General features: G+C 45.6%; 1 protein-coding gene across 1 annotated transcript in view; it reads left to right on the top strand.

Annotated features, from left to right (window-relative positions):
- The window catches only part of ttc27 (tetratricopeptide repeat domain 27), a 237,478-nt gene extending 221,334 nt beyond the window's left edge, over positions 1 to 16,144 (top strand). The window contains exons 19-20 of the mRNA XM_085977359.1: positions 4,616 to 4,716; positions 15,898 to 16,144. Of these exons, the coding sequence (XP_085833485.1) occupies positions 4,616 to 4,716; positions 15,898 to 16,020 (224 nt within the window). The 3' untranslated portion in view covers positions 16,021 to 16,144. The remainder of the gene's footprint in view (positions 1 to 4,615; positions 4,717 to 15,897) is intronic.
- The last annotated feature ends 2,984 nt before the right edge of the window (positions 16,145 to 19,128 follow it).

Here is a 19,128-nt window from a genome sequence, read left to right as displayed (position 1 = left end):
GCTGACCTATTTACTTTAAGGTTGGACCATCCTGCTGTCGTGGCTCTGAGGTAGAACTATCTGAACACCGTGCACGTATCCGTGAAAGTTCTTTTGTCAGGCACAGGATTCGAGGGCCAGAACGCACAGCATAAAGTTAAGTGTGTTGAAAGAAAATAAGAAATTTAGACTTTTTATTTAGTAAGAAGGTGATAGAATTGTGGAACAGATTAACAGCAGGAGTGGCGGAACAGAAACAGTGGCAGGTTTTAGAAAAAGCAATGGATGCATTCCTATTAGGAAAGGAAATATAGAACTATTAGTTCCAGAAATAAGGTAAGGAAGTTGATATATGGGGTTTAGAAGGGTAAGCTAGATGTACTGATGGCCGCCTTCTGCCCAACCATTGCTGTTACTATTTATGTTATATCTCTTTTGAGAACTGAAAGACATTGTCAACTTTTCACAAGTGTGTATCTGTTTCATATACCAAAACTGATTTCTGCATCTTTAAATATAATGCAAGGTTATTTTAACTCCCTTCCTAGTTTTCACCCTTCCTCTCCTGAAGGCTTATGCTGGGTTATGATTCCCTGGTCATCGGCAACTCTAGTGCCTTATTCCAAGTGGTAATTTTTCAGAAATCATTACAGCCTTGACTTAGCTACGGACACGAGCTGAATGCAAAAGGAGAGATGAGATTATCTGCCCTCAACCTCAAGGCAGCAGTCGACCGAGATTAACACCAAGGAGCTGTCGCAAAGCTACAGTCAGGGGGCAAACCCTTCAGTGGTTGGAATCATACCTGACGCACAGGAAGATGGTTATGTTTGTTGGAAGCCAATCATTGCAGACTCAGTATCATGTGGGAGTTCCTCAGGGCAGTGTCCTCGGCCCACTTTTCTTCAGCTGCATCATCAATGACTTTCCCTCAGGATTGGTGCTGTTTGTGGATGATTCTGCACTGTTCATCTTCATTCCCAACTCCTCTGCTATTGGAGCAGCCCATGCCAGCCTAGAGCAGGACCTGGATAACGTCCAGGTTTCGGGTGTGGGACTAAGCACGACTGCTCTTTCCAAGAGCCAGCACGGGCACGGCAGGCCGAATGGCCTCCTTCTGTGCTGTAAGTGCCTATGATTCTAAGTGCCAGGTAACATTCATGCCACAATTGCTAGGTAATGACCAACCAGCACATCTTCGCCTTGAATGGCGCCACCATCACTGAATTCCCTACCATCATCCTCCTGGGGGGGGATCACCATTGACCAGAAGTTTAACTGGACCAGCCTTATGAACACCATGGTGACACGATCAGGGTAGAGGCTGGGTACTTTGCTCACCTGACGCCGCAAAGCCTCTCCGCCATCGACAAGGCTCAGATCAAGAGTGTGATGGATGCGTGCAGCCTGAACAACACTCAAGAAGCTTGGCACCAACCCTGCCACTAGTCTCAATATCCACTGCGCACTTTGACTGCAGTATGTACTAGCTACAGGATGCACTGCAGCAACCAGTCAGAGAAGAGGTGAAAGCCATACAAGATGCAAACAGAGCAGAAACTGGGAATGAGCACAAGATCATTAATATTCTGAATGAATATTTCCTCCAACTGTTGACAAGGGAAGATATGAGCAACGTGCCCTGTCCAAACAGAGTTAACAAAAACTAAATCAACGACTTTGATATAAATGAGCTGGAAGTTTTACACAGGCCAAAAAGGGCTCATAAGAAACAATAACCAGGAATAGATGGTATTTATTGCAGAGTGCTGAAGAGACTAGGGAGGAGAAATGCAACGCACTGGCACCCATCATGAGGGAGTCACTGGGACAGTGAGAGGTGCCAGTAGATTGGAAAAAGATCAAAGTGGTGGCCATATTCAAGAAAGGGGATACAACAGACACAGACTAATATAGATCCATCAGTCTCACCTCTATTCCGCATAAAATAATGGGATCAACCATCAGGAGTGAACTTGAGTATCTGTGCAATAATAACCTAGTAGATGGTAGACAAAATAGATTCAGAAGGGCAAGTTCATGTTTGAACAACCTTGACTTTTTTGAAAAAGTAACATCCCAAGTGGAATTTGTAAAGTCCTGTGATATAGTGTGCCGAGACTTCCAAAAGGCATTTGATAAATCCCCTCACGAGAGGCTATTAGTCAAACCCGAAATGTTGATGGTTCGGGGGAAACCCTGGAAATGGATCAGAAACTGGTTGGTTGAAAGGTAAAAAACCAATCTGTACTTGTTGAAGGAGTTAGTTTGGGGTGGGGTCCCTAGGACTCGGTGTTGGGACCACTGCTGTTTCTCATTTACATAAATGACCTGGACTCGGAAACTCAATCCAAAGCGATCAGATTTTCTGACGACGCCAGACTAGGAGAGGCGGTGAAATTGAAGGAAGCAGTTCAAAAATGACAGCGAGCTGGACAGAACAGGTATTCTTACCATAGGTAGCATCACAGCCAAGCAATGTTCACACATGCACACTTACTGGTAGGAATTATTGGATAGCAATAAGAAGCTGATTTTTTCCCCCATCCCCTCTTGCAAACAATGTCTGTGGCAGATGAAGGCACGGCCGCCAATGGTGGAGCGATTAAAATCGGGGATGCGATATGGAGGAGCGCAGATATCTCGGGGGGGGGGGGGGGGGGGGGGGTTTGTAGTGTTGGAGGAGGTTACAGAGATAGGGCAGGGTGAGGCCATGGAGGGATTCGAAAACAAGGATGAGAATTTTAAAATCGAGGCGTTGCTCGAACGGTAACCAATGTAGGCTAGCGAGCACAGGGGTGATGGGTAAGTGGGAGTTGATGCGAGTTAGGATACAGGCAGCAGAGTTTTGGATGAGCTTTAGGTTATGGAGGGTGGAAGATGGGAGGGCCGACCAGGAGTGCGTTGGAATAGTCAAGTTTAGAGGTAACAACGGCATGGATAAGGGTTTCAGATGAGCTGAGTCGGGCAGTGTTGTGGAGGTGGAAGTAAGCGGTCTTAGACAAATATATAAAACCAAATTAGATAAATATATAGAACCAAAAAATCTCAGTAAACTTGTCTTATTCTTGGAATAAACTCCAAAAGAAATGAAATGAAATCTTAGTACATTTTTTATTTTGATGAAGAAATATTGCCACCATCAGAGAGTTAACCACAGACGTTGCTTGCAAGTGTCATCTGGATTTAATTTTCAAGCTTTTTAATAACTAATTACATAGCTATCTCAACTTTTGAGTACTGCTTTATTGCCAGTTATTAAAATGAGAAGTATGTGCATAATGTTGGCAGTGATGTACATTGTAGATTCCAAGAACCAAATGAGCCCATATTGGAAAAATATCATCTTCTTCCAATTCTGCCTCCTCCCCTCACCTTTCAGCTTCCGGGAGGGGCTGTTCCCTCCACAACACCCTGGTCCACTCCTCCTTCACCCTTACCATCTGCTCTCCTTCCCGTGCGAGAGCAATAGATGCAACACCGGCCCTTTCACCATCGTCCAGCGCCCCAGCCACGCCTTCTGAGTAAGACAGCGATTTACTTTGTCTTTCTTCCAGCTTAATATACTGTATTCGCTGCTAGCAATGCGGTCTCCTCTATCTTGGGGAGATTAAACGCAGGCTGGGTGATAGCTTCGCTGAACACCTCGGCTTCACCAGCAAGTGCAACCCTCCGCTCCCGGTCACTTTCTTCTTTAATTCTCCACCCCACTCTGACCTCGGCCTCCCGCAGGTCCAGTGAAGCTCAACGCAAGCTCAAGAAACAGCACCTCACCTTTCTACGAGGCACTTTGCAACTTTCAGACCTTAACCACAACTCCCATTTTGTCTCTTTGACGGTCGGTGCTTGTAATGTAGGATGGGTGTACCAGCACTCCCAGTGCTGGGGAAAGGCTGTGAATTAGTGTTTGGGATGGCGATCCCCTACGGTACACAATGTGGGCTGCACCGCTGGGCTCTCCCTGCCTTTTTCTTCCACCAGATTCCCAGGCCACTTTGCCTGTTTTTCCATGTTTCCCCCTCCCTCTGCATATTTTGCTTTAACCATTCACATTCTTTGGGTCTTCTGTGTGTGTGTATACATTTATACTTTTATTTCTCTCATCATGCCTCCTTTTAACTTGCACTATTTTCACTTCTGTCTTTTAATCATCTCCTCCACTTAGTCACTTTTACAGATAATTCATTTTTCTCACGTTGTGTATGTGGTAAATTCTCCCCGCCCCCTTTTCCCTTGCTCTGCTCCTTATAAGCTGTTCGTCTGCAACATCCTCCGGTTCTGACCAAGGAAACGTTGACCTTTTTCCTTTCTCTGCAGATGCTGCCTGACCTGCTGAGTGTTTCCAGCATTTTCTGTTTGTATTTCAGATTTCCCGCATCTGGGGTATTTTGCTGTTTGAAAAATATCTCTCAAGTGGGAGAGGAATAAGTGTCATTTGCTAAGATTGTTTTCCTTCATTTTCCACAAAGTCACGACGTAAAAGTCATTTCTAAGGAAGAAAAATATTCCGAAATAAATGACCTGTTTTTGCTTATTTCTGCAGTATCTAATTATAGTGCTCTCACTGTTCTGTGGCCTAATGCAATAATCGATGCCGTAATATCTTGTGTGTGTGTGTCTGGTTTTTTTTGTGCAGTGTCAATCAAATGCAGCAAAGACAAAAGTAACCCTCAGGAGGCTCTACAGATACTGTCCTCGGCTCGCCTCAGCCTGCGTGGCCTGTCCAGCAAAGCACAGGTAGAACACCTCAAACCCCTTTTCATTTTTTTTTTTAAAAAACTGCTGCATTTTCTTTGCAGCGGACAGAAATACAGGCGAAATTTCATCCTATTCGGAAGCCATTGCAAAACTTACATTGTAAGACATTGTAACCCAAGAATGTGTTGAGTTCAGGTAACAGCTGTAGTTTGTCATTATTTTCATATGAATATGCTCCGGGACAGAGAGCTGTCGATGCTTCTTGTATACTTTTCTGTATGTACATATATTTATTTATGTGGCGCATTATAAATCTTGCATCTAGTGTGCATTTCCTGCATCAGGATTTTGTCATGCCAGAGTGTAAATGGTATTGCCATAACACTTCAATGGCGTTGATTCAGTCTTCCTCGTTCCACCTAGCAGCTAGGTGGCGCTGTGGTGCCTATCTTTATTTATATACTTACCTGTCATTGGCTGTAGTGGATCATGTGATTCGGAGCTCGGAGCCTCTGCTCCCAGGCTCTCAAGGCCTCCTTCCATCAACAGCTCTCGGAGTTTCTAGGTGGGTTTTGTGGTGTATGTGCCTTTAAGAGCAATTATGGTGTATGTGCCTTTAAGAGCCCCAGGTGTGCGTAATGCCGGTAATTGCCACTTGGGCTATATAAGCCTGTGTATTGTGTATATCCTTTAGAAACCCCCCCCCCCCAGACTTGCTTAGTAAATACCTATGAACCAACTCCTGTCTTCAGTGTCTTTATCTACACACGGACACTACAGGTTTTCTTACCTCACACCTCCTGCCCCCCATCCCAATCTTGGGCTTTCATTTTTTTTTGGCCTGTCATTCGGCAAATAAAACACCTTCTTCAAAAACTGATCCCAGGAAAGACACAAACCCCAATGGCTTTAGGTGCTGAGATTGGGAAATCTCTGCCTAAGGCACCAGCTACTCTCTGGCGCAGTTATTTCAACTGTACCTGTGAACAGTATTGTCTCATCCAAACAAAAAGCAAGAAACTTCACACTATCCACAGTGAGTGGTACTCCAATAATTATAGGCGAGTCCCCCAACTCGCCAAGGATTCTTCGACAGCACCTCCCAAACCCGCGACCTTTGCCACCTTAGAAGGACAAGGGCAGCAGACACATGGGAACACCATTACCTCCAAGTTCCCCTCCAAGTCACACACCATCCTGACTTGGAAATATATCGCCGTTCCTTCATCGTCGCTGGGTCAAAATCCTGGAACTCCCCCTCCCTAACAGCACTGTGGGAGTACCTTCACCACATGGACTGCAGCAGTTCAAGAAGGCGGCTCACCACCACCTTCTCAAGGGCAATTAGGGATGGGCAATAAATGCTGGCCTTGCTAGTGAAGCCCACATCCCAAGAACGAATAAAAAAAAAACTGCCGGCCATAGTAAAGTCATGGAACCCTAGCAGATGAGAAGCTGTTTTAACATCTCGGTCTTAATAACTTGTATCTGATTGGTTTCAATCGAATTTGTGACACTCTCAATCATAAATGTCTTCTCTTAATGCTCAGCATTAGGTTGGAATAGTAGACTATGGTATCTTGGTCTGATAGAGAAGCCAACCTATTGATGGACCTGGTGATCTGAGTCCATCAGAGTGCACAAATATCAAGGTAGTGAGAAATGGTTCTTTTGTTTTATCACAACCTCTACCCAGGGGTCCTTCAGGAAGATGTGCAATGACCTAGTGAATGGAAAGTAACATTTGTTCTCTTTGCTGATGACATCACCTAGGTTGGTTAATATTCTATCTGCAGGTAGATTTGCACATTGAGTAACATAATGCATCATTTTCAACACTGCGAGAACCAAGTCAGAAACTCTGCTAATTCCACAAAAACATAGTTCCTTCATGCCTCTTGCAAGTCGAGCTGTCACCTCATTAATGGCTGTCTCTTCAGACCTCCTTCTAGTGACATTTTTGGCTTCACCATCTCCCCAACCTCACCTCTCCTCCATTGTTAAAGCTGCCTCCGAGAAGCTGGGTTTCCTTTCTGGTGCTATTAACTATCTACAAAGCCTAAGCCTATCTAAGATTAGAATATTGCTGCCATAACTGGCGAGGCTCTGCTAACACCGTCATCTTCTCTCGGTCTGTCACAACCTTTCTCTATTTTAATGATGTCGCAGTCTTCTAACAAACCACTGATATTGCCCTTCTACTAGTGCCCTTTAAGGGTTTCAAACTGTTTTCAGCTACAAGCACATAGCAAATTGGTTTGGTAATCGTGATGGATTTACACTGAAGAAAACAAATGGCAAAGATGGCAGAAGAACGGAGATCCTCAAGTAAGCTCAGCCCCGGTTGTCACCTTCGGTAACTGCACTGTTTTGCAAAGCCTATATTTTGCCTTGTGATGGAATATGGTAGCCCTGTTTGACAGGCTGCAGAGAACACCCGTCTCTTGCGCCTGCTCTCCAAACTCCCAAAGCCACTGAGGCAACAGTCAGTGAGGATATTGTGTTCTTACTAGAGTCCAACCTCTAGAATATTGCAGTACCATTGCGGAGCTGTCAGTCCTCTGTGAGGCTATGATGAGTAATATCATATGAATTACAAGCACTTGAGCCAGACCACCACTTTTACGCCAAGAATACAAGAATTGCCACCACTGTACTAAAACGTCAGCCCTGAATACCAATGGCAATGTTTCACACACCACTTCCCAGTCCAGAACAGCTTTATCCCCATGTGATGTTATCATCTAGAAGTTGGAATGCAAAAATAGCCATCACTTCCTGAACCCAGATTGCTGGGACTTGACTGATGCCACAGCTCGGTTTCTCAAAGTCTTTTAAGTGCCCGGAGCAGCCAGTAATTTATATTCATGAGATATCCGTCTTGTTACACTTGTCTCTTACTACACCTTGCCGTTATGTCACCTTAAACCGGTGACTTCTATATCAGTAAAGAGCTATGGCACCAGTAGGTTTTTCATTATATTATAGTGAATTATATTATAGGGCATAGTTTCAGAATAAAGGGTCACCCTTTTAGAACTGAGATGAGGAGGAATTTCTTCTCTGAGAGTCGTAAATCTGTGGAATTATCTGCCGCAGAGAGCTGTGGAGGCTGGGTCATTAAATACATTTAAGGTGGAGATAGACAGATTTTTGCAAGATAAGAGAGTGAAGGGTTATGGGTAGTGGGCAGGGAAGTGGTTTTGAGCCCTAGATCAGCCATGATCTTATTGAATGGCGGAGCAGGCTCGAGGGGCCAAGTGGCCTATTCCTGCTCCTATTTCTTATGTTAACAGGCTGTCCAAGTTGAACAGCATGGGCCATTTCTGTGCTACCTGATTGGAATTTCAACTGTTGATTTGCACATAATATTAGATCCAGCATTGGTGTGTGTTGAACAAAATAATCACTTGGAAAACCGGTGATGTTATTTCAGAATTCAGTGAAGGAAATTTGTCTTCAGCTTTTCATTGTTCGTCCAACTTAAATTTCTGTAATTGTACATTGATTGTTCAAATTTCAGTTGCAAGGCAGTTTGCTGGCCCCATTTCTGAAATATCAATTGTGTAGAAAACCTCTGGCAGTGCCTGAATAAAGGAAATTGTTTTGAAAGATTGTGCTACCATTTGAGAAAGGAAGTCTCTGTTGAGTTCATTAAAGTGCTTGTCAGCCTGCACCCAATCCAGCTTCGAAGAACACTCACCAGCACACTTGCAAAGTACCACAAAAGCAAAATACTGTGGATGCTGGAAATCTGAAATAGAAGCAGAAAATGCTGGAAATACTCGGCAGGTCAGGCAACATCTGTGGAGAGAGAAACAGAGTTAACGTTTCAGGTCGATGACCTTTCGTCACGTTGCAATGTTGAGGCTGGTGCCACATTGAATATTTTCCTTATAGAGACTTCAAAGGTGCAGCATAGTCCCATTGCAGAGATTGGGGCAGATTTTATGTTCCTGCACCTGGGTGTATTGGGTTGCCTGGGTATAGCGGGTGTAGCAACATGTGGTGGGGAGGATTGCATGCCTGCAAAGGAGCCCATCTTGATTTTCCCTCCATTAATTTAAATGGATGAAAAAAATTGCATGTGTTCCCATACTGCCAGGTGGTTGTTCCTTCCCTGCCTGATCTTTCTCTATACGCTGCACGCAATCACCACCATGCACCCAGGAACATCTGCCTTATTTCTCCATTGTAGTAATCTAAGCTACACTATCTCCAATGGCTGTATGTGTATTTCCCAATTTGGAAAGCTATGCCATTTGTTTTTCTAACAATAGAAATGTCAAAGCAGCTTATTCAATGAGAAAAGAAATAGAAAACCTTTTAGTGAAATTTGTAGTCCATAGGTCTGGGTGGTGGCACTGCATTGGCGCACATTGAGCAGGATTTTCATTGGAGGCGTGTGGGGGGGTTAAAATCACGAAATCGGGGGGCACGAACCCAACCCGCCTCCATGCCAGTTTCAAAGGAGGCGGATACCCGACCTGTGCTGGGAGACGCCTCCCCGAGGCGGGAAGGGGATTAGTGCCAATTAACTGCCTGTTAAGTTAACAGGCAGTTTTTAGCCTAATCCCTATTTTTATTCCTGAAGTGTGGGATTCCCGACGGCTCCAAACCACGCCAAGTTAGCGAGGCGGACCGTCGGGCTAAAGGGCTTGGAGGGTTCGAGATGTCCGGTGTTCAGGTGAGTGATGGGTGCATCCGTGCAGAGGTAAGTGTGTTTGGTGTGTGTAAAGTGTTTAAAGAAGTTTAATGACCTTTACTTACCTTTACAGCCTTCCTTCCTTCAGGTCTTGGGAGTCCCTCATCTCACCGGCACCAGAAAGCAGAATGGCCGCGAGCTGTCAAAAGTTGCAGCATTCAGCTTTCTGTTCTGGAGAGATCTCTAAATCAGCCTGAGAGGAAGGAATTAACTTAGTGTACAGATTCAGTGTTTGACAGCTTCAAAGAGCTGTCAAATGCTGATATTTCATCTGTCAAAAGCTCTTGACAGATAAAATGTCAATCTGTGACGTCACCTGTTGCCGGGTGGCCCTTAATTGGCCTGCTGAGCTCGCTGGGCAGGTTCAACAAGGTCAATCAAGTGAAAATCGAGTGGGTTGGCCACAACTCGATGGAGGCGGGACTACAACCCCAAAAGTTGTAGTCCCGACTCCTACACGCCTCCAGTATCAAAATCCAGCCCAGTGTCTCTCACACCTGTTATTCCCAGTGCAAGCAAGCAATGTCACAGGATGCTTTTCGGTACACAGTTTTGGCCTCCATGGATGAGACATAACAGCCACCACTTGGCGTCGTGATGCTTGGCATGGCTCAGAGTGATAGCTAAGTGGAGTAAGTGTACTGTCCAATCCGTAGCACTGAGCATCAGTATTCTAATGCTTAACACCACGACAATCATCTTTTCTCCAATAAAATTACTCTTCATAATCTAGAGCGCAAAGTCCCAAAATCAGTCTTGTTGCTCATCTCTGGATGATTTCCACTGCCAGTCAAACATTGCTAAAGGAGAAAATACTAACAGCATTTTACAGGTGACTTATCATTATCCATTTGAACAGTGTCAAAGCCATAAATAGTCAGCAAGCAATCGGTCACAGACCCAGTGGATTTCTTTGAGGAGGTAAACACATTTGTGACAGAAAGTTATATGTAATATACTTGGAGGGCATTTGAAGAAGTTTCACATGCCTTTTTTGAGAAGGCTCCTGGGATTAACACTCAAATGAGCTAAAACTGGCTTCACAGTAGGAAACAAAAGGTGAAGGTTAAAGAAAAAGCCCCTCTTTAGAGCGTCAGCAACCAGTGGAGTTCTGCAGGGAGCTATTTAGGTCCACTGCTCCTCACTTCATTTCATCAGTGAAATGGAGGCGAGGACATCCACCACTACTTTAAAATTTGATGCTGACACCATCCCTTTAGCACTATTCAAAGGGATTTGGATAAATTATGTGAATGAGCTGAAGAGTACAGATAGATTTTAGTGTGGAACAAATAGAAGCTAACACACAGGATCAAGAAACATTTCCATATTTTCCAGTCCATACATAACTGTTATCAACAAAGGCATCACTAGGATGTCCGATTGTAACCAAAAAAAACAAGATCATCTAAATTTATATCGCCTCACTGATGAGGCTACATTTGGAATATTGTGCACCATTTTGGGCATCCTACCTCAAGTGACAGGGATCTAGAACAAGGGGACAGACATGGGCAGCACGGTGGCATAGTGGTTAGCACTGTTGCCTCACAGCGCCAGGGACCCGGGTTCAAATCCGGCCTCGGGTGACTGTCTGTGTGGAGTTTGCACATTCTCCCCGTGTTTGCGTGGGTTTCCTCCCGGGTGCTCCGGTTTCCTCCCACAGTCCAAAGATGTGCGGGTTAGGTTGATTGGCCATGATAAATTGACCCTTAGTGTTAGGGGGGATTAAATACGTGGGGTTATGGGGTTACTGGGATAGGGCTTGGGTGGGATGGCTGTCAGTGTAGGGACCGGGTGCTAGGGTTTGGATGATCAGCCATGATCTCGTTGAATGGCGGAGCAGGGCCGAATGGCCTACTCCTGCTCCTATCTTCTATGTTTCTATGAGAGATTTAGGCCAGAGAACAGGAGAAACTTTTACACAGCGGGTCGTGAGACTGTGGAATGCACTGGCAGAATTCGTGATTGAAGCAGAGAACATGTTGGAAATTTAAGAATAGATTAAATAGGTGGTTGAAGTACAAGGTAATAAAGTGATATGTGAACAAGGGCGGGCACCAATGCTCCCGTTTAGCTACATATTAGTTGGCTATTCTAGAACAGAATTGATAGAATGTGTCAAAGTACAAATATCATTTGCAGTCTTCTCAGAATAAGGAAAAAAATGCTAACCATGTGTTATAAAAATAGGCATCTCAGTACCCAATAGTTGGTATAGTAGTTTGCTCTGGTCTTGAGTGGCTGGACACTGGCTGGCTCCTGTGACTTCCCCACACAATGAGGCAGAAATTCCAATCCCTACAGGTGAGTACGCACTGTGTACTCACCCGTAGGGCCAACGGAAATGCTGGTTTTAGGCATGCGCTGGAAACCGCCATTTCCAATCTGTCAAGAAAGCTCTTGACAGATCCTCCGGCTGCCCTGGAGCAGGGCCTCTGCGGGTGGAGAGTTCCGTTTTTTGGAGACCCTCCGCCCGCAGAAAACACTTACAATTCTTGCGCCTGTAAAAGCAGACGTAAGGCCTGCTTTTACCAGGATAAGAGTTGAAAAAAGTAATTTAAAAAAATTTCCCACTGACTTATCGCTTAAAAATACTTTAAAGAAAGGTAAGTTTATTTTTAGCCCCGTTATTTTTGTTTAAAATACTTAATTTATGTAATTTAAAGTCATTTTAAAATGTGATTTAAAAAAAAAATATTTAAAGTTTTACTATGTTTTTGGGGGTGATCTCTATTCGTATATTTGACAGGTCTTCCTGGCAAATGTATGAATGGAGATTCCCTTCCTTGGCTCCCCATAGCCCACATGATCCCAGGGACGCTGCAAACCGCCTGCGCCTCTGGGATACATGGGCCCTGCGCACCGGCAGTTTGGAGAGGCCCAGCAACGGAACTCTGCACCTCCCTGGTGCCCTCCGGTCCAGGTGGAGATTTTTCCAGATCGCAGCCCTCCGCCCGCGGGAGGCCTGCGAACGGAATTTCTGGGCCATGCATGAGTTCTTAATCTTGGGTCATCTGCTGTGAAGTTGACCAGAGCCCAGTCTCTTCCCCAGAAGGATGGGAAATTAGGAGATCTGTCAACTTGTAATGTTCTTGCAGACATCTGGTTGCAGCATTTTTAGAAGCTTTTAGAGCAGTCCACCCTCTCATTAACACAATCGTGGGTGGTGGGGGGGGAGGTTAATGTTTAAAAAAAAGTTTTTTATAACTGAACTGCTCCCATAATCATCAAAGGATTAAGGTTACCCATAAATTCTTCTTATTTGGAAACAAAATGTCTTCATTGAATTTTTTTCCCATTTGGTCACAGAGGAAGCTATTGTGGTTAATATTGACACATTTATTTGTCTTGCATATCACAGGAGCATTTTACAAGCTAGTTCAGAAAGCACATCTGTTTTACAAATGGAGAGTACTGCCAAGATAGCCATCCTCCATTTGTAAACTTATTCTAACCAAATATGCTTCTTTTTTTCCCCTCCCCAAGAAAACTTTTAACTTTAGTAACAATTGTTCCTCATCTTGCATTGCCTTGAAAAGCAAAACTTCCTTTCATCTTTCAAATGTTCTTTTTTTCCCCCCCAATTTTCTCCCTTTTCTCTCTCTCTCTTTTCTTCCTTCCCTCCCCTGAATGCACCGACTCTTGCTGGGGTGCAGTTCCATCGACACCTCCAGCCCCAAAGTGACCATTCCTCATAGGTGCTCCTAGACTGTGAGCACGGAGATCAAACATGAGGCATTCTTGGTCTGCACGGCTTAATAAGACACTGAGTGCTGCATTTACCTACCAGGCCTTTGGCCAATTGCCAGTTCTTCTCATTCCCTCCTCCTTGATGGATTTCGTTTAGTTAATCTGTATTTAAAGTTGGAGGAGACCTACGAACCACCAGCTCAGATATTTATTCTTCAGGAGGGACCCCCAGTCAACGAGCTACATTAGGATTAAATTTGATAGTCTGATGATGGTGGTGCCAGTAGCAGATGCTCATGGACAATTGTTGTGCAGAGTTCAGCAGAATAGTAGCCCTGTGTCTGCTGCTTGCTACAAGTTAGAAACGTGGGGTCTTCTGGCCATGCCCACCCATTATTCTCTTTCTCCTTCGTGGTATTGCCAATCAAGATTAGGCCAATCAGTTTGAAGCTTTATTGTGTAAACTGACCTTCACTTTGTGAATCTTTGGCATTCTCTACCCCAGAGGACTGTGGATGCTGAATCGTTGTGTATATTCAAGGCCGAGATAGACAGATTTTTGGACTCTAGGGGAATCGAGGGATATGGGGATCAGGCGCAAAAGTGGAGTTGAGGTAGAAGTTCAACCATGATCTTATTGAATGGCGGAGCAGGCTCGAGGGGCCGAATGGCCTACTCTGGCTCCTAATTCTTATGTTCTCCTTTATGGTATTGTCAATCAAGAGTAGGCCAATCAGTTTGAAGCTTTATTGTGTAAACTGACCTTCACTTTACTCATGAATGAATCATCATTTGGAAACCAATGTGAACCCAGTCTGTAACTGACTCTCTGCCAGGGTCTTTCTTGTAACTCAGCAAAGAACAAAGAGCTTGCGTTTATGTAAGACCGGGGCTGAAAAGCAGATGTTTGTGACACAATCCATTTCTGATCTGCATCGGTTTAAAAATTTATCCTGAACAAAATCAGAACCCATTTGGTGGTGGGCGGGGGGGGGGGGAAGTAATTCAACTAGGATCGATTCTACATGGATCCTCGGCTCCTGAGAGATTCCAAGACCGTAGTTCACTTTTCCTGTACAGCGCTGCTTGTGTGTGGCCCTGCAAATCACAACAGTCGCTGCTCTTTTGAACCACTTTAATGTCAGCAGCTACTTCATAACAATTTTATCAGTGGATTTCCTGAACCTCCATTTCCCATGCTTTCACTGTGTAACAGGAGTGTATCGCCAACTCTCTCCCATTTTCGTGGATCTGAATGCCAGGCAAAGATTCATTTGGATTAAAATTGTTTTTGAAATACGCTCTTTTTTCCCCAGTTTTGTTCAGTGATATGTGCTGGTTATTGTTCATAGAATCATAGAAAGTTACAGCACAGAAGGAGGCCATTTCGGCCCATCGTGTCCGCGCCGGCCAACAAAGAGCTATCCAGCCTAATCCCACTTCCCAGCTCTTGGTCCGTAGCCCTGCAGGTTAGAGCATCCCAAGTGCACATCCAAGCACTTTTTAAATGTGGTTAGGGTTCCTGCCTCTACCACCCTTTCAGGCAGTGAGTTCCAGACCCCCACAACCCTCTGTGTGAAGAAATTTCCCCTCAAATCCCCTCTAAACCTTCCACCAATTACTTTAAATCTGTGCCCCCTGGTTTTTGACCCCTCTGCTAAGGGAAATAGATCCTTTCTATCCACTTTATCTATGCCCCTCATAATTTTATACACCTCAGTAAGGTCTCCCCTCAGCCTCCTCTGTTCCAAGGAAAACAGACCCAGCCTATCCAGTCTTTCCTCATAGCTAAGATTCTCTATTCCCAGCAACATCCTTGTAAATCTCCTCTGTACCCTCTCTAGTGCAATCACATCCTTCCTGTAATGTGCTGACTCTGCCCCGTTTATACCATGTAATGGATTAGCTACACAGTGGAGACAGTGAACATGAAGTTGCTCCAATTGTGACTTTAGCTCTATTGTGCATTCACTACCGTTTCAGTCCATCAAGATTGTTGGTGGGGTTGGGGGAAGGGGCATACAGGCCTGCAATACTAAAAAAAAAATATTGCTGAGCTCAGAGTCCCATCTCACTCACTGCCAGACCCAAACTAGCAGGCTAGCAGCGAATGCCTCCGGCAGGTACTGTTTGTCTTTGCTGCTGACCGTACATTTCGATGGAGGCAGTGAGTGGAAACCCCTGGCTTTTTGCTGCCTCGACTATGCTTCAAAATAATTCACGTGAAGCCCCTTTGGGCCATTTCCGAGGGACAGGATAAGGTGCTGTATGAAGACAACTCTGCGACAGCAGGGACCGCAGGTCATTTATACTCCAGGGTTGCCTCCAGCTTCAATCTTGCAAACTTCTTGTGTCAAGGAGGCTCAAACCTGCAGAGCTGGTGTGTTTGTGGCAAGGTTGTGTTGAGTTGTTGAGCATTGTTGCATACTCGTGCTGAAGATGCTTAATTCTGTGCACCTTGGGTAAATGTTAAGTATTCCGCCAGCTGACTGGGTCGGAAATGGAAACAGGGCTTGGTTTATAATAGGTAGGTTTATTCAAGTAACACATTTTCAGATGTATCGGTTTTAAGCATCAAAATGTATTTAAAAACCCAGCTGTGGTGTTGGCTGATAGCTATTTGGCAACACAGCATTGATGAAATGTAATGCTGCTTCCTAATTGTAACTAATCCTGGGGCTGTTTCGAAGGAGAGAGAAAGAGTGAAAGATAGATTAAGGTACTGAATTGGAAAGAGCTGCTGAATGGAATACAGGTAGCAATCAATGCGAGAACAATAAACAGGTCCTTAACTTTTTCGTTTTCGGCCTTATCTGTTACAGCAACTTTACACCGACGTTGCGACGGGTGAAATACAGAGTGAATTAGCTGGTGAGAAAAAGACAATGGACAACTTGATTCTGGAGCTTCAAGAGCTCAGCAACCAGCTGCGGAATCAGTTGTGAGGAAAAAGAAGAATTGAAACTCCTTTCCCCGCTGGGATACCAATGATGGACATTCTCTGTAAAACTGTAATAAGTCGTTGCACCAGATGTATGTCAATAATCAATAAAATACTCCTTTTATACATATTGCTACTAGGATGACATTTTGTCTCTGTTCTTGCCTTTCTGATGTATTCTGATATAGATACTGAAAGGCTGTTTCCCCATGCTGGGGAGTCTAGAACTTGGGGTCATTGTCTCAGGATAAAGGGTCGGCCTTTTAGGACTGAGATGAGGAGAAATCTTTTCACTCAGAGAGGGTTGTGAATCTTTGGAATTCTCTGCCCCAGAGGGCTGGGGCTGCTCAGCCCTTGAGTATATTTAAGACAGAGATCGATAGATTCTTGGGCACGAAGGGCCTCGAGGGATATGGAGCTAGGGCGGGAAAATGGAGTTGATGTAGAAGTTCAGCCATGATCTCATTGAATGGCGGAGCAGGCTCGAGGGGCCGAATGGCCTACTCCTGCTCCTAATTCTTATGTTCTTATGTATTGTTCACCTACTTTTTTGATTCAAGTAACTGAGAATTGAATTGCCTTATATCAAATTTTGGACAGGATGGTCAGATTTTTTTTGTGAGCTTTCTTAAATGAGCACCACAGTCCAGCCTTCAAGTTAAAAGTACAAAGGAAAGAATGAGCTTACATTTATATAGTGTTTTACTTATTATATCCTCAGGGCATCCTAAGACACTCTACAGCCAATGATATCTTTTTTGAAGTGCAGTCACTGTTATGTAGGCAGTGAGAGAAAGCTGCCCTTCTCTAGGCACTGTGGTGGTTTGTCTCCCATATACCTGGGATTTCCTGGTTCCTGATAAGATGGCTCCTGGGCTGGCAGCTCCCTGGAACATCAGGACCCTCATGGACAACGCCAGCAGTGACAGACCGGAACACCGTACTGCTATCGTTGCCCGGGAGCTCAGACGTTTCGGCATTGACATCGCCGCCCTAAGCGAGACCCAGCGGGCAGGGGAAGGCCAGCTCAAGGAACAAGGCGGTGGCTACACCTGAAGAAGAACGCCGCCTCCATGGGGAAGGCTTCGCCATAAAAATTGAACTAGGGCGTCTCAGAGACTCTCCTAGCGGTATAAACGAGTGCCTCATGACTGTTCGGCTCACCCTAGCCCGGAGCCAGTCATCAGTGCGTACGCCCCAACACTGGAAGCCACAGACGAGACCAAAGAGGAATTCTACTCCAGCCTCGAACAATCCCTGTCCCGAGTCCCAACGGGCGACAAGCTGATCCTTCTTGGCAACTTTAACGCCAGAGTTGGAAAGGACAAAGACCTCTGGGGAGGTGTGATCAGCAGAAAGGGGGTAGGGAAAGCCAACTCCAACGGTACCCTCCTCCTGACGAAATGCTTCGAACATGGCCTTGTCATAACCAACACCTTGTTCCGGTAGAGAGACAAGTACAAGGCTTCATGGCAGCACCCTCGCTCCGAGCACTGGCATCTGCTGGACTACGTCATCATCTGAGCGAGGGATCGCAAGGACATCCGCATCACCCATGCCATGACAGGAGCTGACAACTGCTGGACAGACCACTGCCTAATCCGCTCTGTCATCTCCATCAATGTGGCCCCAAAACAGCGGCGGCAACAGAAACAATGCCGCAGGAAAATCAACGCTGGAGCACTCAAAGACCCGGTTAAGGAAGCCCTATTCAGCATGCGCCTCACAAACAACCTTACGACTCCCAGTAATGCAGAGACACAGTGTATCCACAACGCCCTGGTCTGCACTCAAGGCCTCCATAATCAATACCTGTGAAGAGATGCTCGGTCACTCAACCAGGAAACGCCAAGACTGGATCGACGAGAATGACCAGGAGATCCAGGAGCAAATAAGCCACAAGCGCAAGGCATTCCTGATCTGGAAAAAGCAACACAACTCGAGAGCAAGAAAGCAGCTCTACAGATGCCTGAAGGCCGAGGTCCAACAAAAAACTTGCGATCTAAAGAACAGGTGGTGGGTGGAGAAAGCGCAGGAGATCCAGCAGCTAGCCGACAACCTCGACGTGCATGGATTTTTTAGCGCAATCAAGACCATCTACGGCCCAAGCACCCAAGGTCCTACCCCGCTGCGGACCAAGAACAGAGAGGTACTCATCAAGGACAGGGAGGCAGTTAGTGCCCGCTGGAAGGAGCACTTCGAAGATCTCCTTAACCGAGACTGTCTTTGATGCGAGTGTCCTCAACTCCATCCCGCAGCATGCTACCCGCCAGCATCTCAGCACAACCCCAGCACGGCATGAGGCCATCCGACAACTGAAGAACAACAAGGCCTCAGGAGCAGATGGAATCCCCGCCGAAGCACTAAAGCATGGCAGAGAAGCACTACTGGCGCGAATTCATGAACTCATTTCTCTTAACTGGAAGGAGGAGAGCATGCCGGGGGATCTCGGAGACGCCATAATTGTGACCATCTTCAAGAAAGGTGACAAGTCTGATTGCGGTAATTCCAGAGGAGTTTCCCTGCTGTCTGCCACAGGGAAAGTCATCGCAAGAATCTTCCTCAATCGCCTTCTTCCAGTGGCTGAAGAGCTCCTCCTAGAGTCGCAATGCGGATTCCGTCCACTAAGGGGCACAATGGACATGATCTTCACCGCGCGCCAATTACAGGAGAAATGCAGGGAACAGCACCAATCACTGTACATGGCCTTCTTTGACCGCACAAAAGCCTTTGACACTGTCAACCATGCGGGATTATGAAGTGTCCTCCTCAAATTCGGCTGCCCTCAAAAGTTTGTCACCATCCTCCGTCTGCTTCACGACGACATGCAAGCCGTGATCCTGACCAATGGTTCCACCACAGACCCAATTCATGTAAGGACCGCAAGGCTGTGTCATCGCACCAGCGCTTTTCTTGATCTTCCTTGCGGCAATGTTCCATCTCCCCCTCAGTAAGCTCCCCGCTGGAGTGGAGCTAATTTACAGAACAAATGGGAAACTGTTCAACCTCCATCGCCTCCAGTCCAGATCCAAGGTCGTCCCTTCCTCTGTCGTCGAATTGCAGTATGCAGACGATGCTTGCGTCTGCGCACACTCGGAGGTCGAACTCCAAA

This window comes from Somniosus microcephalus, chromosome 3 (genome assembly GCF_052327205.1).
Source record: "Somniosus microcephalus isolate GS21.2 chromosome 3, FLI_Smic_1.0, whole genome shotgun sequence".
Classification (NCBI taxonomy): Eukaryota; Metazoa; Chordata; class Chondrichthyes; order Squaliformes; family Somniosidae; genus Somniosus; species Somniosus microcephalus.
The sequence above is the reverse complement of the archived record's forward strand: the minus strand, read 5'-3'. Positions and strand labels throughout refer to the sequence as shown.